The following is a 27,676-nucleotide window of genomic DNA, read 5'->3' on the forward strand; positions in this document are numbered from 1 at the left end:
AGACATCTGATAAACTAATCCCCTTCAAGGCTACCTGTCTGCTTGAGTTCTCATAACTAAAAGAATTCAACAGCAGCTTTTTTTAAAATCTGAGATTAAAAAAGTCAGCTGAAAGGGAAGTCAATCAAGCAGCACATATTCAGAGAAAATGTGTGTGCATTAGCACAGACACACTCAAAACCACTCTTCTGTGTGCCACATGTAGTCCAAACCTACCACAATATGAGGCACCATGTCTCTCTACCATAATGTGTTTTAAGGAAGCAATTTCCAAGACCTAACTTTGCAAAAACTTTCCTAAGTCCCAGACTTATGCTGCTGTGTCATTATCCAGAGTACTCAGACCACCAGCCTATAGTTCTCTATCCCAGAAACCTACAATTCTAAGTGAGGTTTGAGCTCAGGCTCTCTGTCCCACACATGCAGTCCCAAAAGAGCAGCACATGCCTGCTCCGTCACAAGCGAGTCTCCTCTGCAGCCAAGAGCTGACAAATAACAAGCAGATATAGCTAAGTCCTGGAAAGAGAAGTAAACAAAGCAATTAAGAACAGCCACACAAACCCCCTCAGTTCTACAACTGACATAAGAAATACCAAACTGACAGCTTTAGGAACAAGAATTGCACATGGCCCAAGCTGTAATTAATTACACAGCAATACCAGCTTCATGTCTCTGCTCTGACCTTAAGTAATCAATGCTTTTTGAGATTTCCTTCTTTCCTGAGCTTAAAAACCCACTAGGTTTGAGTAAAACTATCAATTCAGGTACTGAACTTCAACACATAGACTTTCCTTGTTTACAAATTTCTTGATATTTCTTTGTGCTAGAGAATGGACCCAGAGCAGCCAGAAGCCTCCCAGGAAGGAATACTGCCTTTTGTGCAGACAGGAGGAGCCTTCTTTGTGTCAACTTACATCAAATTATGTGTGGGTTTCTGCATTCAAGTAGAGTCCTCTCTTCTTTCCTTGCCTCCTCTGTTGACTGATCCATACCTTCTAGTCTATGATATGTCACAGCACACGTCACAGTTGAGATGGCCACAAAACACAGAAAAATCATCAAACAATTTCAGAAAGCTTCAACTCACATACAATAACACCTCACCAGGCCAGAAGGCTTCAGGTCTCTGCTCATCTTGTCCTTCAGCCCAAACTTTTGTGCCTTCATGTTCATGCATTGCACCTGTGTGCCCTCTGCTCCCTTTGGTGATTGGTCAGCACACCCCACACACCAAGGCTCATTGCTTTCAATGCTGCTCCCCTGCTTCTCACAGCTGTGGCCCATTGGGGATGAGCTTCAGCCACAGCCCCACTCCCAGTGTGCCTGCCTGGTCTTTCCATAGGAAGTCCTGATTAAAGAGCTCAAGAACTGATAAAATTTTTCAGGTAAAAAAAAAAAAGGAAGAAAAAAAGAAAAGCTCTTTTCCATTCTTTCCTGCCTCCAAACACTAGCTGACTCAATCCTAAGATTGAATCCTTATGTCCTTATATTGTCCTCTTCTTAACTGAAGACATATTTCCTAAAGTGCAGACCAAGACCAAAACCAGACTTCTGTAAAAAAGGAAGGAAAAACATAGACATAGAACTAATTGGTTATGTCAACTGAAGCCTTCAACTCTTTCAAATGCACCAGTAAACATTGCTGGAACACAGGTTCCAGATACCTGGAAATGGGTAGTTACCATAATACAAAACACATCTTAGACAAGAACCTAAGAGGTATTGAATGCAGTCCTTTTACTTCAGCCAACAAACCTAGGAACCCTCTGGAGATACAAACTTCCTCCATTTCAGAGGAACCAACTGAAGAGCCCTATTAAATTCTACCATTATTCTAGCAGAAAAGAGATATATGGGCAAACTTAACACTTGTATCCTGTGTATCACATTTGAAACTAAGCAGCAATCAATTCTGCCATGTTAGTGAAACATGAGCCATGCTCAAATGCATTTAAAAGTTAAAATAAAAAAAAAAGTTTTAAATCAGATATCTGAAAACTTACTGTCAAAAAATTTTGACAGGGAAAAATATGCCAAGGTGTATACACACACATCTCACTTGAGCTGAAAAGGCAATATTAGAGAACTCAAAAAAAAAAACAACTAATAAAGTAAGCAGTATCAGCAAGCCATTTTCTAAGCATCAACAGAAAACCAAATCTTTTAATTCCAAATACAAAAATCTTTGCAATCATTTACTAAAGTACTACACTCAGTTTTAAAAGAAACCATCTGATGGAATCATAAAGTTAGTCAATGAATAATTTATTAAACAAGCTTTTTCATTTTCTATAGTCCTAGGCCTGACTCACTAAATTGAAATCTTGTAAAAGCAATCAGTAACAAAAGAAATGGATTAATTTACACTACATACTTTTAGAGGAAAAAATACTACAAAGTAACAAAGCACTTGAAACATTTTCAATTTATGAAAACAAATTGAACTTTCTTTAAATGAGTCAAAATGTATTATCTCTTCTAAAAGATCACACAGAAGGAGGTAAGTACACAGTTACACAGAAAAGCTACCTATTTAATTGAGAAGTGATCATGACATTATCTAAAAATATTCACGTATCACATTCTGACCTACATACAAATTTTAAAATATGACAATATATAGGAGGTTCAGGTGTATTTAGGACAGCACACCTGAATTAACAGTTAGCAAGCCAGAAATATTTCATTATCATCTCCACATTATTTTTTATCTTACTCACTGCTTAACTGCTATTAAATAGATTACCACCAAGGTCTGACCATCATCTGGGTATACTAACCACAAATGCACCTGCATTAGACAATTTTGATACCAAACCTAAAAAGAAAAATCAATTATATACTCCAGTGAAGAAATAAATTACAATTTTTTTAAAATTTAATACTAATTTATAATGTTACCTCATTTCCTGAAAAAAAAAAAAAAATTTAACTCTACAATATTAAATTAAATCTGTTCCGAACAACCTGCAGAAAGGGAATCATGTGAAGATACACATCTTGGTGGAGAGCCATTGAAGATAAGCAAAAAAACTGCACTCTTTGGAATAATCTAGTTCAAAGAGACATTTATTTGGACAGGGTTGGTAGGGACTGGCAGAAGAGATAACTCCTTTTCTCTTGGGTTAAGAAACAGTGAAGGAAAATTGCCACATTTATAAGCTCCAGGAGACAAATATGAAGTCACAGAGCAGAGCTAATAAAATCCTGAGTGCCATGCAGCAATTATGAAACAGTCGTGAATGGTGAAAAAGGGGTGACGGTGGACTTGTACCTCACAATGCAGGGACCAAAGCATGTCTGAAACAACAGAAGGGAATCCTGACTGTGATGCACAGGTAAAGCCTGACCCTTCTTTGTCACAGGCTTTTGAGAAGTTCACAGAGATTCAAAAAGATTTCCCACTAATACATTTATGAGAACCCAGGAAGGGCTACAAACCTCAAAGTCCTCAGCTGGATGAAGTCCCTGAGCTCCAAATCCCTCTAACACAACACTGAGGAAGTGCAGCCATGTGCCAGAATTGTAGAGGTGTGACAACAAAGCATCACAATGGCTCTGAAGGCCACAGCACCTCATTCCATTGAGTCTTCAATTATAACAGCTTTTGTACTTTTGACTAAAATGTTGACAACTAGACCACTGTTAGTTCCTAACTCTTTAAATCTCACCAAGAGTCTACAGCCTAAAACTCATTAACCTGCCCCCTAAAAGCTGCTTGCACCATGTCTTGATTGGATGCTCTTGCTCCTGTCTTTGATGAAGACCAAGGCTGAAAAATCGAAGTCTTCAAGTTATGTTGTACGAAGAATTAGGGTGCAAGAAAAGGTTTATTTACAGATTTAAGAGAAACTCCAGTCCAAGACTTCAATACCATTTCCTGGTTTTCCTTCTCCGAGATTTTCTATACTGACTGAACAGTTTAGATCACATATTTTCTATTATTACCCCAACAAGTTTCTTTGTCTGCTTGGCTTTTGGGTTGCTTTGTTTGTTTTTGAAAGGTAGTAAATTTACATTCCACGTTTCAGGAAAGAAGAGAAGCCAAGAAAAACAAAAAAATAAGGAAATCAGCTGGAGGAATGTTTCAAAATGAACTGTCCTTGCCAACACTCCTCCAAAATACAGCTTTTCCAGTCCCTCCTCACCAGACATGCAGGACTGAAGAGATTTGACTTGGACCACCTGGCAATGACTCAGCAAGTGCTCTCTTTTTCACAAAGTAATCAAAATTCAGATTTTAAACCATCATTTGATTGAAGAGCCCTGGTCCCTTAGCCAAAAACTAAAACCATGGTGAGCCAACCCAAATAATAAGTCAGCAGGGTCTACTTGAGCTACCTGCAGTGAAGCCTCGCTGCAATCATTTCAACATCTGCATCAGCTGTGGTGCTGTTCAGAATACTCAAAAAGATCTTCCTTGATGCAGAAATATTATAGACAACACTTTACTGAGTCATCAGAGGTTTATGCATTTTAACACAGATCTAGATGCTTAGGTTTCCCTCAGAGCATTTAGTTTCACATCTATTCTTCCAAAACTTGCTTTTGTAAGTAAGTCTTGCATCAGCAGACATCAAATGATCATGTCATGCATTATTGTGAACATTTATTTCTTTATTCAGCTGAAAGAAGAAATGACTCCTACTATGTAAATAAGTACCATTAATACAACTGAACACATCTACTAGTTACTGCACACAACCCTCAAAGGTATTTAAGTCAGTTTTCAACTTCATTCAGGCCATGGTCCAGAGACATTTCTCCTGGACACAATTCCACCTTAAGCTGCTCCTGCCCTCGGACTGATCCCATACCACCTCCTCCAGCCTCAGTGCAACTGCTTCAAGTGCCATACTGTGAAGGATCAGGAAACTGTTCAGGGTTAAAAAAAAAAATTAAGCCAGCAGTGCCACCAAGAGAAATGTCTGTGGAACCACAGTCTTCTAAACTTCTCAAAACATTGCCACAGGAGGATCAAGCTAGATGCTTTTAATGCTCATCCTGCACCTTCTGTGCCCATGAAGCTCCAAACAGAGCCCATGAATTAGCTCAAAGCCAGTTGCTGTATGTACATGAAAGTAACTTCCTCAGGAGCAAATCAAGTTGCTTCATTCCACTTAATTCTGAAACATAGCAACAGCTGTTTTAAGTAAAATAATATTTTAAAGAAAATTACTAGAAATCAAAACACAGCAAAATCCTTGAGGCTCCTCTGGATCCCCTGCTCTCATTCTGTCTTACAACATTGAAAATCAGTGGGACACAGGTACAACATCAACTAACAATAGTAACTTCCTGGAGGAATCAATATAATGAAGCAATGCAGCATTAGTTTAGCTTAGAATTCTCCACCAGTTTCCAAGAACAGGCTGGTTACAAGCAGAGGTCTCAGTCCCTACCAGCAGGGTGAGGAGGGAAACCCTCCCTGAAGCAACATGGGACATCAAAGCCCAGAGCACAGCGGTGGAGTCACAGAGGTGTCCCTTTCCAGACAAACACTCCCTGCAACTTCAGCTGAACTTCTCAGATGATCTGCACTTACTTTTTTCTTTTCAGCAAAAGCAGCAGCAGTTTAGCAAGTCCAACTGAACCGGAAAGGCAAGCCTAATCCCAGTAAAGACTGAAGATCCCTGATGGAACTAAGAATCTCTACAGTTCACTGATAGTAGGATTAGAAGAAGGCTGAGCTGATTTTTGGCCAAATTTTACAAGGACCACTTTTAAAATACATTCTCTCTATTACTAAAGATCAGTTCTGCTGATATTCTGAACCTTCTCAAGCAGGTTCAGAGATCCTGGAAGGTGCACAAGAAGAATTTCTTATAAAATATTTGCTCATTTTTTACACCTCTATGATGGCTAGGCCATGTTTTCAGATAGCTCTGAAGATTCACACTAAGTTCCAGAAGAAGAAAAACCTGAGGTAACGCAAATGTGGAATAATATAGCATTTATACATAAAACATATAAAAGGCAAAAGCAATTTTTTTTATTAAGAAAATATCTAATATCTCTTCCTAAGAGCCTCCTGAAAGATTTAACTAGAGGATAAAGCCTTTTTATTTTCCATACATGGTTCACTGTTGTTTACTTTGCAACTAGGCAACAAATTAAATGGTTCATCCCCAGCTCAGGACACCTCAACTCTCTTTGCAATCCTGACATTCAAACAAACTTTACTCAAAATCCTTCAGTGCAGGTACATTTACTTATTGATCTACATCACACTCAGGTTTCTTTCAGTAAGAGAAGTGAAGAGGGAAGGACAGAGTATAAAGCACTGAATCCTTGCAGTCAATTCCATAGGACTACTCCTCTGTTTGATCTTTTTGTCAAATTACTATGAAAGAGATCCTCCTTCCTGAGCTGTCTCTGGAATACAGATGAGGCCACATTCACAGGCACAGGATGACAAGCTCAACCTTACTAGAAACACAAAAGGAAGTAGGAAGTTTTCTTTACAGCTTAGCCAAGAGGAGCCTGCCCAGCTGACACACCAAACTTCCAAGACTCTTGTTGGCATCAGCAGTGATACAGAACAGCAGAAACAACTGAAAAAGGCCTAAATCTCTGTCGAATTTTGAGCTTCTCCCACTCCTTTCAAACCAGATTCAAAACACATCCTACAACAACATTCCTTCATTCAGAGGCAGTAGTGATGTGATAAACTCTGGCATGTCTTTAGTGTCATCTCCAATAGCTGAAGGAAATAACGTGACAGGATCCTCACCAACAATTTGCTCTTCATCTTTAACCCAGATGCTAATACAGAAACACAGAATTTTTAAATTCCATTAACCACCAACAAGCTGTGTACGAGTTTGAAACATATTTATTTGTTTACTTTCTACAATAATTTTACTGAAGATTTTTCTGTGTCTTCCAGTTTATGTCAAGGCTAGCAAATCAACGCTGCAGAGCACATACTTCAATAGTAAGGAATGAAAAAAGAAATTTCATTTTCAACAGACCAGCTCAAATGTGTTAAAAAAATTAACACATGCACTTTCTCCTTATAATACTATCTTAGCAAAAGGAGGACAGAGGACAACGTGCAGCACACTGCACTAAAAATCAATATATGGCAGGAACCAAGTGTAACCTACAGAAGTGCAATTCTGTGCCTCTGTGACAAAGACAGATCCCATTCATAAACTTGGGGAATGCAGAAGCAGGAAGATGAAAACAATTAACAGTTTGTAAAAAGACTTGGTAAGAGCAGCTCCACAAACAGTGAAGGCACCTTAACTTCATCATTTAGTGAGAAACTAATCAGGGTATGGAGTACTTGTCTAAAATATATTATTTTCCAATTATCCAAATTTATTTAAAATTATTTTCATATTAAGTGTAACACAGTAGTGTTAAATTTTCATTACATTTTGTGAACTTCCACTTTACTTTTAAATGGAGACAAATTCAGTTAAAACACATACACAATCTGCTGATATCATCCTCAAGTGGCTTTACCAGACTTACTGAATTTTTAACAATTGCCTGTTTATAAATCACCAAATATGAGATTCCAAAAAACTACAACTCACCAAAAGTGTATTGTTTACAGCAGTATATCTTACTGACTTTACTGTAAAAATCACACAGCTGCTTCAAACTATCATTAATATTTAGGCTTTTATGAAGACAATCTGATATGGTGATTTATTGCCACAATATATTTCCCTATGCACAATTATTAGATGTTAGTCTGCCTATCATAATTCATTAGAGACTACCAACTCAATTTTTATGCTGTCTTCCAAACCGTGTGCATCATGGCAGAAAATCCATGCACCAATAAACAAGAACTTAAAAATTACTGAGATTTCGGGATTTTAAAATTAATGAGATATTCCTTTATTAAGAGTTGCACACTGTATGTTTAAAAGTTTACTTCCATTTTGTCTTTCATCACCACATCAAAGTTTTGCAACCTATGGCCCAGAAAGCAATTCTTACGGGACAGCAAAGACCAGGGAGATCGTATGGCACTGACTCCACCTCCTTCCTTCTGGCCATTTCTTTACTTGCCCAGAGTTATCACTGTAATCAGAGCAGCACACAAGCTTTTCCAGGCAGTTAGAAGGAAGGAAAAACACAGCTCCCAGTTTCCTCTAACAACATTCAGTGTGAGGCTGAAAAATAGTTATGAATTCTCTCAATGGCTATGAAACACACACACACACATACATCAAACTTCTGTCCTTGCTTTGATTTTTAAACAAATGCTTTACATGCAACAACAGTGTCCAAGAAAGATCAAGAGGTCTAACTTACAAAGCTCAGACCATGAAAAGCAGCAAGAAAACTCCTGGATTGGATTTTCTACATTGCACACATTATACCTGTGTGGCAGGTGTTTACAACATCTGTGGCATTACAGGATGACTAAGAAAGAGGCACAGCTTCCAAATCCTGGCATGGAGGGTCTCAAGGAATGGCAAGAGCATTCATATTGCAGGAGATAACAGCACCCACAACCAGGGCCAGCTGTTCTCACCATGTTCCCCACTAGTGGTGAATTAATAAGAAAGCTGAGGAAGGCAAAATTTTTTAGAAAGCAGTGGGAGAAAATATACTTTGATAGTGTTCTCTTTCTTTGTAAAGAAATACATTATAAATGAGATCTTTCATATCAGCTATATTACACTCATGAAAAGTATAAGGAAAGAGTTATTTAATATACTTTTTACTTTATTTAGTACACTAATGGAGTAGGGGAGACCTAGCAAGAGGAAAATACTAGAAAATTGAGTTCTTTTCTGCTTTTTCCTACCAGGACAATAACTATGAAAATAATAATTAATTTATCTATAAAAATACAATCATGAAACAAATTTAGCAGCATATGAAAACTGGCCTCTTGATTTCCCTGCTCAAAGGTGGCGAGCAGCTAGTCCAGCCTTCAGGTCTGGAGTTGCTGATTTAATGAGTAGTTCTGTTTACAGCAGAACTAATGAAGCTCAGGTTCCTCTGGATTTGCTCCTATAAGCCCTGTGGCCCCTTAACATGAATTACCTCAGTTGCCTCTAAACTTGCCCACGTCTCCTTGAGCTCCTGCACCCCATAAAACTCCCCATTTGTCCATATATTCCCACAGGCACACGCTGAGGCTTGCTCTCACACTTCCATTAATGCCCAGCTCTTTGTCATGCCCTTAACCCACCTTCTCATTCCATCTCCTATGTCTGAATGGTGTGAGACAGACAGACAGACAGACAGCCCATGCTGCAGCTGCTCTCAGGCTGGGTGCACGCTGGCTGGCCAGCTGGAGATTGCCTGGACAACACCAAATGCCATGACCTCCTTGCTTTTATGGTTTTCTGAGGAGAGTGTTCCCAGATATCAATTTTCACAGACTAGGGGAAGGCAGTCTTTCCCAAACATCTCCCTGCTCTTAAAACTGGTTGAAATTGACTGAGGGGTTCACACTTACTCAGGAAGAAAAGACACAAAGTCAATGCAAATAGCACTGCCTTCCAAAGCCAGGATTAGGAGGTAACTCAGTCCCAGCCAGCTGCAATTCACATTGAAATGCCCACTGCTCCCTCCTCCTGTCCTGTGGTTCAGGGCAGCTTCTGCATTTCTCATTCATCCACTCCATTCTGGTGGGACCAGGAAAACGCGAAATTGATAAAAAGTCAATTTCAACATTTTTATACCGCACCCTGTGGGCAGCGATGAAACTGCCAACAAGAATTACTGCTCCACTCGAGTGACAGGGAGCAGAAGGTCTGCAGCTATTCACGGGATGGCCACCTCCAAACAACAGCCATGGAAGGATAAGGGCAGTGGTCACTCCAGCTAGGACAGAGCTAACAGAAAAACATCCTTGTCCTCTGCTGGGGGCAGGGCAGGAGGGTCATCACTGAGCAAATATCGACTAACAAGAAGCTAATGTTCATTATAAATGCAGAAAGACAGTCCAACCTGCAGAAACTACCTGTTGCTTAAAGAAACCTTACCATTTTTTCCTCTATCCACTTCTTTGTGCTTTGGGGCCAGAGAGCACATAACACAAACCCCAAATGCTGCACTTTAGAGAGGGCAATGATGTTCCAGTACTACTGCACCTCTTTAGACCTAGAAATTATTTTCAAGACCTCACAGAGCTTCCAGCACTCCTAGGTGACTGGGAGTGTACGTACATAGCATAATGCAGTGCTGTGCAGCTCTCCTGAACACCAGAAGGAATATGGCCACGTTAGCACTGCACTGCACCCAGGCTGAAATGCTGGAGCATCCATCCTGCTGCTCAGGTACTTTGGAGCTATGCAAATGGTGCTCCACTACAACACAAAAGCACACCCTCAGTCATCATCGTGCCTCAAAAACCAGCTGAAACGTGACAGCTCTTCCTTGAACTACCAAGGATTGTAACAGAAAGAGCATCTGAAGAGAAAAACAGACACCAAAGTCAAGAAGAGGAACAAGTTTTTACAATCGGCAGCATGCATTTAGCAAAACAGACACAGCCCCTGAAATGCCTTTCTCTCTTTATGTCAGCTCTGCCCCTAGAGTTTACAAATTATGGCTCTGACTTGTAAATGTTAGTAAATACCTCCTCAAACCTTACTCAGTGTTTCCATAACTGTATATAGATTCTAGAGACTGCCCTGCAAGAATAACATCCAAAATAGGTTCTAAAAATAAAGAGTTCTAGACGATTCTCACATATAGCCAAAGGCTGAAAACACAAACCATTTCATAAAGAAGGGCATGAACTTGAATTATGAGATTGATTCCAAGGGCTCCGTGGATTATAGCTGGAGAATGGGAAAAAATCCAGAACACCATGCCAAAAAAAAAAAAAAAAAAAAAAAAACCAACCAAACAACCAAGAAAACTAGCCCATAATACAGCAAAAAAGTAGCATCTCAAGTGCACTTTCTGTTTTTGAAACAAAGCCTAAAGTCTGGAACGAACAAAAACAAGAGTTCTTAATTCTGTGGTTCACACTTGGAACTAAGCAATCGATAGTCTCTAATACCAGGCAATTGTTTGCCTGATGAGTTTGTAAAAAAGGCAACATTCCACCCCGATCAGTGCCGGGCTGTGAACGCCTCCCCCTTGCCAGCAGCAATATGGATTGCCCAGCGCAGTCCGGTGATTCCTTTTTTCAGCCTACGTAATGCCCATTTACATAGTCGTGATATTTTTAAATGTGTTTCCAGAAGCACTAAATGACATAAAAACATGGCAGGAGACAAGCACAGAGGTAACACAGCACTCCTGTGACTGCGGAATTCACGAACAATATAACGCCGAAGTCCGGGGAGCACAATAAAACTCCATTTTCCAGATTATGCATTCAGAACACCAACCCAAGGAAACCTGGCCGTGTTTCCCCCCCCACAGCGAGAGTGCGTCTGAGCACAACAGAGCACACACATATCCTGGCTCCTTCGCTAACCTACACGCACATTCCTACACCCCTTAGGAAAACACTGACAGCGGGCATGAAAGGAAGGGAAACAATGACATTCTTTTAATAACAGCGTTCACCAGCGCGCCGGACCCAGTCGGACAGTGCTACGCGGCGGCAGTTCCTGCATTCCCCTGGAGCAGCCGCATTCTCCCCCGCTGCTCCGGGGGCAGCCCGATCGTCCCCCGCTGGCCAGGCCGGGCACCGGCCCTGTCGCCCCGCGGGCCGGGGCACGGAGCGGCCGCGCACGCCGCGAGGGTCCGCACCTGGCGCCAGCCGTGACCCCCGGCTCCACGTCACTGTGCCCGGCCGGGCGCGGGGCCGTGTCACGCCGGGCCCGCCGCCCCCCGCCGCAGCCCCCGGGCCGGCCCGAGCCGCGGCTCTTACCGCCAGGTCGGGGCTGTGCGAGTCCCGCTGGGACACGGCGCGGATGACCCCAGCCCGCCAGCGCCCGCTCTCCGGCGGTTCCTCGCCGCCCAGGCACAGGAACCGCTTCCCCACCAGCTCCGGCCGCGTCTCCACCGCCATGGCCGCCGCCGCGCAGGCACCGCACCAGCCGCCGAGCCCGCTGCTCTAGGGGCCGCGCATGGCGGGCGTGGGGCGGGGACGGGCGCGGGGCTCTGGGGCTCGCAGCGGCGGGAGGGTCGGAGCCCCTCGGCCGCGCCGCCGCCGCCACAGCCCGACACAAACAGCGAGCGAGGGGCGGGGGCGGGCCGGGGGTGCGCGCGCCCTCCCTCACCTCCTCCCTCCCTCGCTCCCGCGCGCGCCCGCCCGCCGCGCTGCGGCCCCGACCACTCCGCCCACGCAGCCCCACTGCCATGGAGACCGACGCCGCGCGACGTCTCCCTCCGCCAGGCAGCGCGGGGCTAGCGGCCGCCCCGCGGCAAAGAGTCCGCGGCAGCCGGGGTGGCACCGGGACCCCGCGGGGGCGCGTCCCGTCGCACCCTGCCCAGCCCCGGCCGGGGCAGCACGACCCTCACCTGCCCCCGCGGAGCCCCCCGAGAGCAGCCCCGCGGTGATCGGACACTGGCGGTGTACCCGCTCCCTGCCTCCGGTGCCACGGCGACAGCTCGGGCACGGCCTCTCCGGGGTTCTTCCCTCGGTGGAAGAAGCGCTGTCCGTCCTCCGCGGGCTCGCCCACACCCTGCTCAAGGCGCACCACTCCGAGACCTCATTAATGCGCATAAATGTGCGAAGGCGGGGTCCCGGGAAGATGGAACCAGGCTCTCCCCGGTGGCACCAGGCGATAGGACACGAGGCGACAGGCAAGGTGTGGCTGCGATGCACTGCAAGTTCCACCAGAAGAAAAGAAAGAACTTCTTCACTGTGCTAATGACACTGGAACAGATTGTCCGGGGAGGGTGCAGTCTGCCTCGCTGGAGATACTCTGGACCTGCCTGGACACAACCCTGCTAAGCAAGGAGGTTGGACCAGTGCTCCCCTGTGGTCCTTTCGTGCCTGACCCATTCTGTGATTCTGTGGGAGCCCAGGCTGGCAAGGTACCCCAAGAGCCAGGCATCAGCACGGTGCTGTCCCAGCCCTGCAGGGTTTGGGAGAGGCAGGAGCAGGTCTGGCTCCTGCAGCACCTTCTCCCTGAAGTCAGTCTGTTGGGGAGTTCCACAAAGACACCCATCCAATCCATCCACCTTCCCTTACTGCAGACTACAGAACTCCCCGGGAATGCAATGTCAGTTTAATCCCTCAGAGGCTTTCAGGGACACAACACTTCAGCTCCAGAAGGCACTGTTGAGTTCTGCTGGATGCCAGCAAACAGTGCATATCCAAGAAGTGAGCTCAGAGACCCACAGGAGCTGAGAGCAGCGGAGCAGCCGTGCAGCCACATTCTGGAGCAGGGGCTCTGGGTTTGTTGTTCTTTCCGTGGCTCCTGTAGCCATGCTGTGGCAATGCCATGTTTGCATTGAAAGAGTTTTTCCTTCACGTTATCTGGAGGTGTAGCTTTCCTGAACTTCTGCCTGCCTTTACTGGTTTGCTTGCCCTCAAGAGAGCAGGTTAATGATCTCTCATCTAGTGCTAAAAGCAAATTTGAATAGTGCATTTTTGAAAAATAGATTATGAGGTGAAAGCCATAAATCAAGATTGCCAGCTTCTCACATTCCTGTATATTTTAGTGGAACAAATAACTTCTGGTACAAGAGAAGTTAATTAACAGAAAACAAACAAAAAAAAGAAATCAATTCATCATTCACCATGACAAGTTTGTTCACAGGATTAGAATAATTTACAAGACATAACATTTATAATGGAACCTATAGATGCCTGGCATCCCCGTCTGCAATGGATGGAGCTGTGCTCTTTAGAAGCTGCAATGGATGGAGCTGTGCTCTTTAGAAGCACAACCATAATGCATTTGAGCTAAATGAAATCTTTATTCATGTTCCAAAGTAATGCTACAACCAACAAAAGTGTACTGCAGTCTTACAGAAAGAACAAAAATTATGTAAGTACTGGGCAGTTATCCATAAAGGGAATAAGAAGAAGTTACAAAACTGATTAAATAAATATTAATCATATCAAAGTTCTTGTATCCATTCCCTCTTGTTTAATCAAAGAGTAACTTGAGATATTATTGAACTTTACAATTAAATGACATTAATGTGCAATAAAACATAAAAAATACCCCAAAATGCCAATTTACATGATTCTAATAGACTGGAGTTGTGAATTTATCACAGAATAACAAACTGTTAAGAATCAAATATTTTTAATTTGTTCCAAAAATTCATTTCAAGGCACTGACACTAGAATTATGTTTTAGTATAGATTAGAATACACAGAAGGCTATTGTTCAATGCAGAACCATTTTATAGTTGTTAATCACCTGAAAATATCAGTAAGATCAAGTACCATTGACATTTAGGTGCCAATTCCCATGGTTAGCTCTCAGTTCCCAGATGCCAGGTGAGATGGGCAGGGTTTGCCCTGCTCCCCACAACACCACTGAGCAGGACCAGGGAAAGCCTTGACATATTGCAGGGCAGCTCCACTCCCCAGCAACCCACACCTCAGCTCTTCTTTCATTTATTCATCTTGGAGCAGCTTTTTTAACCCATAGGTGCTTCAGGAAGGTCAAAATTACTATGTTCAGGTGGATCAGCATACAAGACCCACAGGTTGCTGGACATTTTCCACCTCCAGCAACTTATTTTCTTGGTCTCTCTTTTCTTACCCATTTCTTCTTTGCTGCTTCCTTCTCTCCTTGTTTCTCTGTGAAGAAATTAGGAGAGCACTAAATGCTCAGGATATGAGTAAATCAACTATAAATCAACTCAGAACCTCTGTCTTCAACAAAACAAAGTCATGGTGCTGTGGGCCAAGGCCTGAAAATAGCTTAGACATGAACTTTTTAAACAGTCTGTGCCCTATCACACTCCAGTAGGATTTCTTCCTTTTTCAGAAGCCTTTGCAAGCATCAAACCAATACATTAACTCCCCTTTCAAAGCAACACCTCCCTTATTTGATTGATAAATATTAAGGAATATTTGAACTGAAAAGTCAAAGCATTAAAATTCACGGGATTTAAAGGATTAGGGGTGTTATGAATTGATGTATCTTCTGAAAAAAGTGGCATAAGGAAGCCTCTTCTTGTAGATTACTCTGAAAAGACCAGAGGAATCATCCTCCTGGAGCTCAGGAGCAACACCCAGAGCCAGATGCCCATAGGCAACAACAAAATAGAGCTGACACCCTCAGGCTGGAGAAGTCCACCAAAGAATAAAGCAAAAGAGCTCTAGGCTGAGCCCCAGGGAAGGAGAGCTTCTCTTGGGAAATTGACTGTGGACAAACTCACCTCTTTCTCCCTGAAAGTACACACATTGGTTAGGTGCCAAATCAAGATATTTACTGAGAGCTTTTTTCTAACTTCTTGATTGAAATGAAGCACAGACTGTACTAGTAGTAATTGCACCTTCTCCATACAGATAAATGCCATATTTAGAAATTATTATTTCCATTTTACAGGAAGAGAAATGGAGAGAAAAAGATGAAATGACTTGTCAGTGTCACAACTCTTAAGCAGAATTAATACTGAACTAATTCTTTCTCAAATATGTGCTATATACTTCTAGATCTATCTTACCTTTCCTTAGGACCACCAGTTTCTTCTGAATTCATAACTCCTTGGAAATTTGGAAAGCCATATTTAATGTTTTCCAGTATTCCGCAGCAGAAAATTAAGCATCTACATTTAACAGGCTGATTTAAGAGTTTTGTAACTTTAAAATTCATAGCCAAGAGAAAACAAATTCTTCATCAAACAGCAGTTATTTCTGATACAAAGCCAACTTTTGATTTCCAAGTGTCTTCTACAGAGAGTCCATGGGCTTTTCTTAACACATCCTCCTTGAAAGCACAATTATTTGAGTTGTGAGGAAGTCCTTGAACACTGAATGAGACATGGAATCAGTGAGAAGCTGTGATTCTTTAAAGACAGCTATTTAATGTAGATGCAAAGGCTGCATTGAACACCTGGAGGCACAAAAGTGAAAGAGAGTAAAAGTTGTGGTTTGTGGCATTACCTCCCCAGCTCTACCACTAACATCCTGTGTGGTGATCTATTGCATGTCCAGCTGTCTACAGTCACTCTCCATCTGGGTCTGTCAACTGACCACTCCTAATATTTTCCTGTCTCTTGGCTTTCACAGTTGTAAAAAAGCTGCAAATTTACTGCTATATTTACACTGGAGGTGAATAGAGCACCCCACGGTGTCCAGGTTTCATCCTCAGGACTTCTTTAATACCATCCCGGCTGTTGCTACAGCACACAAAGGAGGAAGATTTAAGTTAACTGCATTTGTGAATCATTCCAACGATATCTGCAAAAGAAAACATTGTCTTTCACAGGGTGTCACTCCATCAATACTGACAACAGCAAGGAGCTCTACTGAGCCTCCATGTGATGTTTCACAGTCAATTTATAGCCTAGAACAGATGAACACAACATATTCCAATTCCAGCATTTCCTTCTGTTCCAGCTAATGAGATGGCACCAAAAACAAAAGGTTGAACATTTTGAATAAACACAGCCTTCAATACATTCTCTTCCTCAGAAGCTTGCTGACATCTTAAGATATCAATCTATCCCTCTACAACCCCTGGCCCCCTTAACCACTGCCTTACACTTGAGGCAGCAAACAGAACTCCTGGGAACCCCACATCTGATTTAAATACACACCGAGCCCGATGAGGTTGCAGGGGTGGGTTCTGCTCAGACCTGGAGCTGCTGGGATGTGCTCACCCCTTGACCCTGCCCCGGGGTTGGCCGACTCCCTCCTGCTGGGGATGGCATCACCTTCAAGCGCTTTTTAAATGCAGCCTGAGGGTAAATCACCATTAGACCAGCACTACACCTTGGTGTGGGACAAACAGACCCTCCTCCTGCTGATGGGTTTACATCCTGTAGAGGTAAAATGCAGAGGGTGGGGGAACAGAGATCACAAGGCTTTCAGTCTCCACCTTTCCTTGAATACTTAAGGATTTAATTCCTAAGGTGAAACTGCATGGCCCTGCTTTGGCCTTATCAGATAATGTCTCCATCTAAAACAACTTGTTTGAATTTGTTTGGAGGAAAACGTTCTCAGTTTCTTCAAAGCACAGATGGAAGATGCCATTTCTACTGGTCACTCAACCCAGGTGCAAGCATTAAGTACAAGGATGATGCACAGCAGCACTGGTGTGATATTTTTGTGGCCTTCTGGCAATATTAAATTTCCACTCAAGTTTCTTTCCTGCTTTTCATCTTGCTGCTGATGCCAGCCCGAGGCTTGGTTCTTCTCAAGAATCAGACTGAGCTTTAGGCATATCAGTCAGCCCATAACAGCTCTCCCTCAGCATACACTATAATGCCCAGAAAGCAGAACAAGAACTGAGAACAAAGTTTTATTCAGCTGAGGGGATCCACCTACAGAACAAAACACCAGAAGAGATCGAGCTTACTCAGAACCTGAGCAGCCTCAGCACTGCTGATGGTACTCCTGAAAAGGCCTGGCTTACCTTAGGCTGCTCCCAGCTACAATGCTCCTTTCTGTTATCAATCACTCACACGGAAAACCTGAACCCAATCACCCTTTAAATTAGTTAATCACCTTCCCACAAACCTTTGCTTCCAGTGGTGCTTCCTCCCCACTCACACCTAAGCTGTATACAGGTCAGTCAGTAAGGCTTTTTCTGCTGTTGGGGTATTATTAACTGGAAAGATAGGTGAGTGTGTGGAAGTGTGGGCTTCTCTCACGTGGGCTCCTGGGGCAGCAGCTTTGTGCATTATCTTGTGTGTATTTTTTACCTAATGTTAAGTGCTTGGCTCTTGGTATCTCTGTGCTTTTACAATTAGTGGCTTTTGAAGGTTAGCAGATGGGTAGTACTAAAAAGAAAATCCCTGAAATCACAAACAGCCATGTTAAGGCAGTTATTGCTTCTATGTCAGACTTGTATCTCAGTTTTAAGATGTACTAAAGTTTCCCAGAATATTGTAGAGGAATATCTGTGCTGGATGAAAGGTGTTTAAGTAGCTCATTTCATGAGTAGATACTGTTACTGATAAAAAGAGCAGGGTATATTCAACACCGAAGTAAATTCACAGATCTTCTTTGAATTAACTGGGAGGTGGGTTGAGTTCTTATCCTCACTGAAGATCACTAGGATATTGTGTAGCAAAGATAAAAGAAGGGAAAACGTACAACTATATCTGGCTGGAGTTTTCTGCCTCCTGAGTTGTTAAAGGTCTCCACAGCACCCCACAAATACTGCACTGAAGTAGTTGGAATAGAACTTGTATAATCTTATTACTGTTCTGTACATAAATTTCTTAATATTTATTTTAAAGCTTACGATGTATTTTTTAAAAACACTATTAAGAGCTGCACTGGTGCTGCAGTGCAGGAAGCTTCCTCCCTTCTGAGGCTCTAGCTTCTCTATGATTTGTGTTGGGGTGGTGCCCCCTTCAAAAGCAGGAGCTCTTGTTAACAGCACCTTTGGACAGAATTTGCTTGGATGCTGGTATTGCTTATCCTCATATAACTAAAACAGGTGATGGTTATGGTAAGGAAATGGTTTTCAATGCTGCTCTACAATATGCACAATAAGAAACAAATGGGAGACTTTGGGCTTTAGGAAAGGTCTAAAGCTGTGATAAGAAGAGCTGATTTCAGCTACCATTGAAGTGTACTAGATGGGGAATATGACAATGTTTCAGCTTTAGAAAAGGTCTAAAGCTGAGGTAAGAAACAGCTGATTTCAGCTACCACTAAAGTGTACTAGATGGGGAATATGACAACATTCCTTATGCTTGTCTGGGGAAGAAAAGATCTTAACAGGAAGATGGTTGGGCCTTTCTGAAACTGAGGTAGGAAAAAAAGCTCTTAAGGGCATAAGAAAAAAAATAGTTACTTTTTGAGATTTCCATAACATCTCTTCTCAGCCTCATTTACTACTCTGCTATCCAAATTCCTTTGCATTTTCTTAATGCAATTGCAGTATTTGCCCTATATCTTTATCTCACCAAGTATAATTGTTTGCCAGTTTTGTCTAAAACAGTAACAGTGCATACCACATGGTAAGCACTCTTTAACAAATTTGTCTGATGAATATTTTTATGCCATGCTTGTTCTTTCTTCCTGCCAGCAAATTGTCTGCCAATTGGCTTAGAACTGACACACAGGTTTCTTTCCTGTATTCCAGCTGCCTGTCTTGTTGAGTTTTTGTATCAGGAAAGGATAACAAATTAGTGTCAGCTGTGTTCTGCAATTAGTAATAGCTATTATTTAACAATATTTATCTCTTTGGTAAGGGTTAGGTCTTTATATTTCATAGTGTTGTCTGGCACAGGGTGTAAACAAATTATGTTACTGATTCTGTGCTGATCAAGCAGTGGTACTTTTGTATTTTTCCTGGCACTGTTATCCCAATTAAAGCTATCACAAATTTTGTACTCAGCCAGTAACTTCTTTGATTAATTTCCTGTTCTCATTAGAAGTGTTCCAGGGTCTGTCTGTCACATTTGTTCAGGCGACATTTGAAACTGACCCTATAAAGGCAATTGATTTAAGTCTGCCCTGACTGCCAGAACTGTAATGAAACATCACCTCTTATAATGACAATCTGAAAAGGCACAAACCTACACAAGCATAGAGATGAGAGGGGACTTGCATGTCTTCTTGGCTTTAAGAGCAGTAGCTTGTGTTTGGCTGTTGCTGTGTCACTTGACTGAATGAGAAGGTTGTCCTGGAGTCATGAACTGGCTGAGGCTGAAAGGAACCTCTGGACATTGTCTGCTCTGACCCCTCCCTGCTCAGAGCAGGGCCACCTACAGCAGGCTCCTTGGGGCCAAGTCCAGCCAAGCTTTAAATATTTCCTCAAGGCTGGAGACTTGAGTCTCTCTGTGCAATCTATCATAGTGGAAAAAGTATTTTCTTAAGTTCAAATGGAATTTCCTGTATTTCAGCCTGTGCTCATTGCCTCTTGCCCTTTCCCTGGGCACCACTGCAAAAAGGTGGCTCCTCTGTTTTGTCTTTGAAAAAAGATTTCAGCAACCATTTGTATAAATGGTAGCTATTTATTTTATATAAATTCCAGCTATTTGTATAAATAACACCCTGATTAGTACTAAATGTGTATTGCACTTGTTATTCATTTTTGTGGCACCAAAGGAATCCAAATCTCTCCCTAAGTTACCTTCCACAGATTCCCATTCCAGAAGTGTTGGGACCTGCTTCCTACATTTGTATCCTTGCTGTTGCTCCTGCAGTGCCTACTGGAAAAGGTGGAAGCAGAAATTGGTTCCTCTTGCCCAGTTGTCTGAAGTTCAGCCAACAGAAAATGTTTGTCTTCAGTAAATAAACTCTGAATGCAAGCACCAGCTACTCTAGTGTACCAACCAGGGAGATGTTTTTCTCACTGAGGTAAGTCCCAATTGCAGGTAAAACTTAGAAAAGCATGAACTCTGTAGCTGAAGCACCACTGACAGTAAACATGACTGTATTGGGAAAAACAGCTTTGGAAAGGATTAGTGGAGAAAGATGTGCTTGCTTAGTCCTCAGTAGTTGCAGGTATGTGCATTGCTGTTGTTCCCAGGGTGACTGATGCTCAACCACATTTTGTATCATTATTTTCCTGTTGCATATGACTTTTGAACCTGAAACTTCTACTCAGAGAAATTACTATTTTTGAATTTTTATCTATACAGGAACTTATCTGGTCCTGTCCCATACTATTTTGTAGTATGATATGCAGGAATCCAAAGGAACAATTACTTTAGCATGTGCAGATTTTTAATATTAAAAAATACTCAAAATACAAGACCTGCTGAAGACATTTTAGTAAAGTATGTGCAGGTGTTTCCATGCACTGTGCACGCACTGTACAGGTCTGCAGAAGACCTGCCTCCTTTCAGTGAGTGTTCTGAGGATGGGCTTGCTCTTGCTGTTGGGTCCTAAACCAAGAACCTACTGGGTCCCAGCAGGAGGACTGTGCCACCCTTTCTATGTTTAGATACTGATCCTACTTTCAGAATATGAAACCAAAATACCTATCTTAAATATCAGAAGTAGCTTAAGTGAGGCAAAATGAAAGTAACTTAAGGTGAAATTAAAGTAACTGAAGATATAACTTCTTCTCTTGGTGCTCTATATCCCTCCTCCCTCTTATCTTTTCACTTTTGATCAAAATGATGCTCCTGGAACTTTGTTTTGGCATTACTAAGTTGCAGCAGTAGCTACCTGTAAATATTCATTATTTGACCATACCTTAAAAAGATGACCCCAAATTACAAAACAAGTTGCAACTGTAGTCATGAGAATATATTATGCAGAATATTCCCCAGCATGGTCTGGCCTGATTTAAAAGCACTGCATTAACATGGGCCTCAGAAAAGGCCATCAAGCCATGTCTGGTGGCTCTGTAATCCCAGTGGTTGTTTACCTGAAGCAGACTTGACTGCACTCAGCATTGACATGATTCAGAAAGGTCAAGGTCCAAGGCAGGTGATGAGCCAGCCTGCATGGCTGGGCTGGGGAGAGATGTTCCCTTCCCAGGAGGAGGCCTTAAATGACTCTTACTAAATCTGTCATTTGTGACTCTCATATGACCAAATGTAATGCAAATCCAGTGTCTTTCTTGTTTGCAATGAATGTTGATGGAAAGATGAAATGGAAGTTCAAGGAAATGGTTGCAATAAGCATCACCTCAGAGCCTTGTGTTGACTCCAATTTTCTTACATCATAAACTGCTTTGAGCCTTCTAAGTTACAACCCAGCAATTTGCCACTTGTGTTTCATGTTGCTTAAGTTAACTTTCTTGAGACAAAAAAGAGGTCTGAAAGCACAGGTTTGATAACTGCTGAACCAATTGATGACTGAACTAATTGATGCAAGAGGGATTTAGTGGTGCTCACAGTTGTGATGCAGCTCATCTGCAGGGAAATAAAGTGAGGGAAGGTATTCATGTCCTCCTTCCAGCATTTGCATAAGCTACAAGACTTGCTCCATACTGGTGAAACTTGAGTACTTGTTTTATGCTTATGAACCCAGTAGGTCAACATTAAAGCCACTCAAAACCATAAAGGTGACTTTATTTTTAATTCAGCTATCCACAATTAGTGCTCATTTAAGGGGGAGCATCCATCATTTGTGTAATTTGTGGTCCTAAGTACTCCAAAGATGAGCTGCTGAAGGTCCTGAATTTTAGATTGCACTTTAGTGTTGTCAGGGTTTTTTAAATTCAGGTTTCATGTATCTTGGTAGATTATTTACCAAAATGTGTGAGAGGATGAAAAAAGAGTATGTGGAAGAACTGTGTCTGTATGTTAATACTGTGTGAAAGGAAGCCAAAACAAACCAGCTGCTGATTGTCATTTTTGGCTTGCTGTAGATTGCCTTTTGTGTAGATTTTGATGTCCAACAGTTATTTCTAGTGAATTCTGGGAGACAAGGGGTATGCAAAAAAGGTGAAGCTCTGATTTGTCTAGACAGAATGTGTTTGACATCAAGATTTTTTCCTAGCCACCTGCAGGCTACCAGTTCAGAGCATCTACAGACATGGTGCATTTATGCCTGTTAAACCAGAAGTTCTGCCTATTGTTTTTCCTGCCTTCATCACTTTCTACTGCTCTAATCCAACTATGCTCTACCAGGCTATTAAACATTCAGCATCCACAATGTCTAGACAGGCTGAAAGACTGTCTGTGCTCCCTTTCTCAGAGTCAACTTTGCTCAGAACTAAAAGGCTAGTTGGAAAGCAAAGGTGGCAGAGTTTTGAGTACGAGAGACTTTTCAGGCTGCCTTCTGAGTGGGTAGTAACACACATTGCTAGGGATTTCTGGCAGGGTAAAAATCCATGTGCAAAACTCCTGCTGCTCCCCAGAGAGGCTTCAAACCTTTGACAATTATTGCTAATGTATTAAACAGCTTGCACTTGTGTCCTTAGAGTACTACAGAAGACTACATAGAAATGTATTCTGTTGGCTGGCAATGTTCTACTCAAATAACAGAGAAGAAGACTCAAGGGTGACTTCCTTGCTACAGAAAATGGGAAAAATCTTTTTAGGCAGAAACAAATTTCTGTGTAGAGATGTTTTGTAGAAATTTCTGTAAGAGATGTTTTTCTGTGTGTATCTGCTGGTTTTGGCGATGTTGAACAAGAAAACAAGCCCAAGTGCCAACTTCTTTTTTTCTAGGTAATCTTTATTTTCTTCAGGGCTGACTTGAGTCACTCTGTATAGCAAGAAGCAAGGACTTGTTTCTTGCAGGGTGGGCATGAATGCTGCCTCTAGAAGCCTTGCAAATTGAAAGTTAGAGACTGTATAAGGGCTGTTGATCCTGTTTTGCTGTTGATCTGCTGCACCCTCTGTATGATTGTGATATATCATTATAGAAACATGCTTTGATTTTGCACCTCAGGACAAGCCTGGGAGGCTTTTTCAGAGGTGGGGAGGAAGGGAGGGCAGTCAGGTGGCACAGCAGGAGTTGTCCTTGTTGTGCTTGCAGGAGTGAGGAGACATGGGTGCTCCTATCCAGCCATGCCTTCGGGGTCCATCCCCTTTCTTTGAAGAATCTTGGGAAATCTTATGCTAACTCTCTTAACTTCCAGTAAGGGACAACAGCATCTTAGTGGGAGTGTTTAATAACCTGGGCTCTGAAAGGTAAGTAATTTTTCCTGAGTTAGGTGAGCCCTCTAAGAACAGACAACAAAACATTCTGGTAGCCAGGAGTTTGAGAAGTAGCATGCAAGGCAGATGCTTGGATCAGAGGACTAAGAACTGAATATGAGCACCCAAGAACATTTTCTCTGTTAATGAGAACAAAAGAAAAAAAGAGGGTGGCAGATTTATTATCTTACGCCATTCAAACAGAAAGTTTGTAAAGTTAACAGAAATGTGGTTACTAAGTTCAGCATATGAAAATGCTGGACAAATTTGGACTTAGAGCTAGGAATCTACCATAAAGAATTTAGGGACAAAAAAAAAAAATCTTAGAAACTTGCTGTTTAATTTATCAAGAGACTGAAATGTGACTTATGCATGCATTAATCCTTGTGGAGATCTAATGAGTGAGAAAGACATCTCTAATCTATCACTTAAAGCATAGCAGGAACCTAAACTGGAAACTAAAGGTAAATTCAAAGTTTCAAAGTAGGGGCCTAGTGTTTTCAAGAGGAAAAAAAAAATTACTGGTGAAAATTAAAAAAAAAAATTGATGTTCTGATGCCTTCAAATCAATATCCTTTGCCAGCAGCACTGCTTCTAGGAAACAAAGGTTATCTGACACAACACATGAATTAATGATTCTGTGTCTAGGGTTTAAGTTGGATGAAATGATTTGATATTCCCTTCCAGTTTTCAAGTCTAGAGAGACCTTTTCCCCAGTTCAGGGGAGAATGCAGAGAGATAACACTTGGGGGGAAAAAGGAACCCAAGTAATGAGAAAGCAGAAAACATAGCTCCAAGGAAAAACAAATCAGGATATTGTTTAACAAAACAGCTTCCTTAAATGCATTTATTGGTCAGCAGTTTTGAGCAGACCTGTCTTGGAATGAGAAAGCAAGGCAGATTGGGGTCAGCTGGCTAAAGGCTGATTTGGGGCTGCACATAGGAATTGCCATCCTGCCTCACAGCAGAGGTTCCCCTGAGTATCTGTCCCAGCTGATCATGCTGTGCTGCCCTGAGAGTGTGGGAAACAAGAAAAGGGAAACCTGATAGCCTGGTGTCCTTTGCTGGCAGCCTTTTGAGTTGCTGGATAATGTACCAGGTAGTCCTTCAGCTCTTGGTGCTGATCACTCTCCTGTCAAGCTCTGTGTATGGGTCTGGGCTCTGCATTTCAAGAAAGTTTGATTAGAAAAGGAATCAAAAGGACTAGAAAATATCCCATAAGGAATTCTTTATTCCAAGGAAGATTTGATACATAAGTATTTGGTTGAGTTTTTTAGGGTGCTGCAAAGGAAATTAACATTTTTCCTGCCATACTTGGGGGAGGCAGGATAAAAACTGCTGAATACTCCTTGACTCAGCTTAACTTTGATACAAGGAAAAGCTTCCCAGTAGGATAATGAAGGACTAGTAAGCATAGTTAAGAAAAGGTGTGTAATTGCTGTTGAAAGGCTTTAGGAACAGGTAGGACAAGACATCTCTCCAAATGACAGGGGGTGATCTTTTTTCCTTATGCAGCAGAAAAACTTTGGGTCCTTTCTGTTTCTAAGCTATGTTTTGGGCTTGTGGCAATGTTGAACAAGCACTGTTTATCTGGAGACTCTGACATTCTGCAAATAGAGATGGTGCTGAACACCATTCCAAGTGTTGCTGAAGGAGGTATAGCTCCTCTTCATTTTAAGTAAAATCCATCAGTCAGTTAAAAAGGCAGTCATTGTTCCCTGATAAAATGCAGCTGGTGTGCACATGAGCTTAGTCAGCAGACTATAAAATAACATAAGCTTTCCACAGGGATCACAAACATCAAAAGCAGAAGGTGTATTTAGAAACAATCTCCAGCAGATTGCTATAATTATTAAATGTGATGCATCACAAGTAGTGATGGAATATAGCTGAGATGATACTGCCCAGACAGGAAGGAATAATATGGCTTTGGTGTCTGTCTCTCTATACAGATTTCAAATCCCAAAGAGTGCATCATCAGATGCCAGATTATGTGTAGCTCACCATTTAAAATGGGTCTGCTCTCATGAGGGAGGTGTATATTTACTGAAACATTCAGGTGCAGCTTTTGAACAGTTCAACAGCTTTAATGTCACTCCTAGACACAATGGGAACATGGGAGAAATAAATAACAATGCAAACCTCTCCACTGGCCTGCCCTAGTGGGATGTACTGGTGTGGTTACACTTAGCTACAGGGTAATGTTTGAAGCAACACATGTCAGACATTTCTATCTTACATGTCAGACATTTCTGCCTATAGCTTATCAACACAGCAGCAGCAAAGTGACAGGTACAGCACTTTGTGAGGGCCTCCTGGGCTGGAAATGAGCTCCTCTGTTGCCTCAGCTTGCCCTTGTGGGGGCCACATTTTAAATGCTTTCAACTGCAAATGGAAGCAATAAGGTAGGATGGACACACAACTGCTGCCAGGAGCAAGTCTCAGATGGAGCTGTTCTGAACTTTCCCCTTCCGCTTCAGATCACATTTCCCTTCAGAAAAAAAAAAAATCCTAATGGGTTTGCTTTCATGTTTCTGGTAAGAAAGAACGGGAGGCACTTAACCCATTGCAACCCATTAAAAATTGATAAAACAAATCAGCAGTTGCATGATAAACCTTTTCACAGCATGGTAAGTTTTCTTTAAAATAGTAAGCAGAGTACCCTTTTAATATTTGTATTTATCAGATTAATTGGATTCTGTCTGAATTGACTGATGCAGTCAAAACAGGCTAGAGTGATGAAAATGCTTTGCCTTTATATTGATAAGGCTGTTCTGAATTGCTTTCAGTTCTGTCACAGCCTTATCTGTTTTTCCTGACCTACAATCATGGAATTAACAGTGCTAGACATCATTCTTTCATAGTTTTGAAAAACAAGTCTCTGGGCCTGCTGCATTTGCTAACTCCTCTGCTTGCAAGGATTCCCTTCTACTACTTGGTGCAGTCATCCTACAACTCTAGGTAGATGCCTTTTTAATTCCAAATTCTATTTTGCTTAAAATTCAGTACTAACTGTAATTCTCAGGGCCCTGAAAGTCAGGAAACTGCCATCAAGAAATGCCTTAAACCATGAATTTTAAAACATGTTGCAGTTTGTGCGTTTTCAGGTTTTGCACTTGCAGGCATATCTGTAAACATGAGGGAAAGAGATTATTCAAAACCCAAGGTTTCTACTTATTCATATTGAAGCAAGAGCTTTAATAGGCATGTCAAACTGTAATAAAACTGAAAACAATAGTGGTTAAACCAAATGAAAAAGGTAGAAACATGCATTTGAAACTTTGCTGTTTCATTAAGTTGGGTGCTTTACATTCCTAATTTGGAATGTTAATAAATTTCACACAAACATTCCTGAAAGAAATAAGCTTATGGCCTGTCAGAATTCTGTCTGTGTGCTGAAATAAAAAGAACTTAAGACAACAATATTAGACACCAACTGGCTTTGCCATGTTCCTCAGCAAGATGCTGTGCTGGGAGGCTGAAATAGGTGTGAGCAAGAAGTGGCACATACAGAATTCAAAAATTCCAGCTGAGCAAAAGCTTCAGCTGCCTTGATTTCCTAAAACATCCATAGCATTGCCCAACATTCACTTTCAAATTAAAGCCCATTAGGGCAGAAGGCCTTTTTATTTAGAGATTAGAGCTTACCTTTGCTGTTGCTTCATGCAGAGGAAAGGTAGATGAAGAGTTAAATATTTGAAGGTAGCATAAACTCTACATTTCAACCATATTAATTAATAATCAGTTATGGTAATAACATCATTAGAGCAGTGTAAGAAATAGTAATTTTCACCCATTCTGTATTGCTGTTTTAACAGATAAACTTGCATAATCTGTGTTCTGGTCCCAAAATTACCAACATATGTGGTATGATTCAGGACTGAAAGAAATCTTTTTTTTTTTTCAAAATATTTTAGATTTGAGGCTCAGCTAGAATAGATGAATATAAAAGAGTGAAGCTATGAAAAACCCATCCCTGTGATCAACCTATGTGTATTTTTAACCTATGTGATGCAACTGGTGTTGTCTTTGTGGAGCATATCCTTGTACTGCAAGGAACTGAATCCCTCTGTCACAGAGTAGCTTGTGGCTTCCT

At 41.8% G+C, this 27,676-nt stretch overlaps 1 protein-coding gene across 5 annotated transcripts in view; it reads right to left on the reverse strand.

Annotated features, from left to right (window-relative positions):
- The window catches only part of JMJD1C (jumonji domain containing 1C), a 158,612-nt gene extending 146,651 nt beyond the window's left edge, over positions 1-11,961 (reverse strand). For all 5 annotated transcript variants that reach the window (XM_063164060.1, XM_063164061.1, XM_063164059.1 and 2 more), the window contains exon 1: positions 11,813-11,961. In XM_063164060.1, the coding sequence (XP_063020130.1) occupies positions 11,813-11,953 (141 nt within the window). In that variant the 5' untranslated portion in view covers positions 11,954-11,961. The remainder of the gene's footprint in view (positions 1-11,812) is intronic.
- Between the last annotated feature and the right edge of the window lie 15,715 nt (positions 11,962-27,676).

The sequence above is a fragment of the Melospiza melodia genome, chromosome 9 (genome assembly GCF_035770615.1).
Source record: "Melospiza melodia melodia isolate bMelMel2 chromosome 9, bMelMel2.pri, whole genome shotgun sequence".
NCBI classification, from domain to species: Eukaryota; Metazoa; Chordata; class Aves; order Passeriformes; family Passerellidae; genus Melospiza; species Melospiza melodia.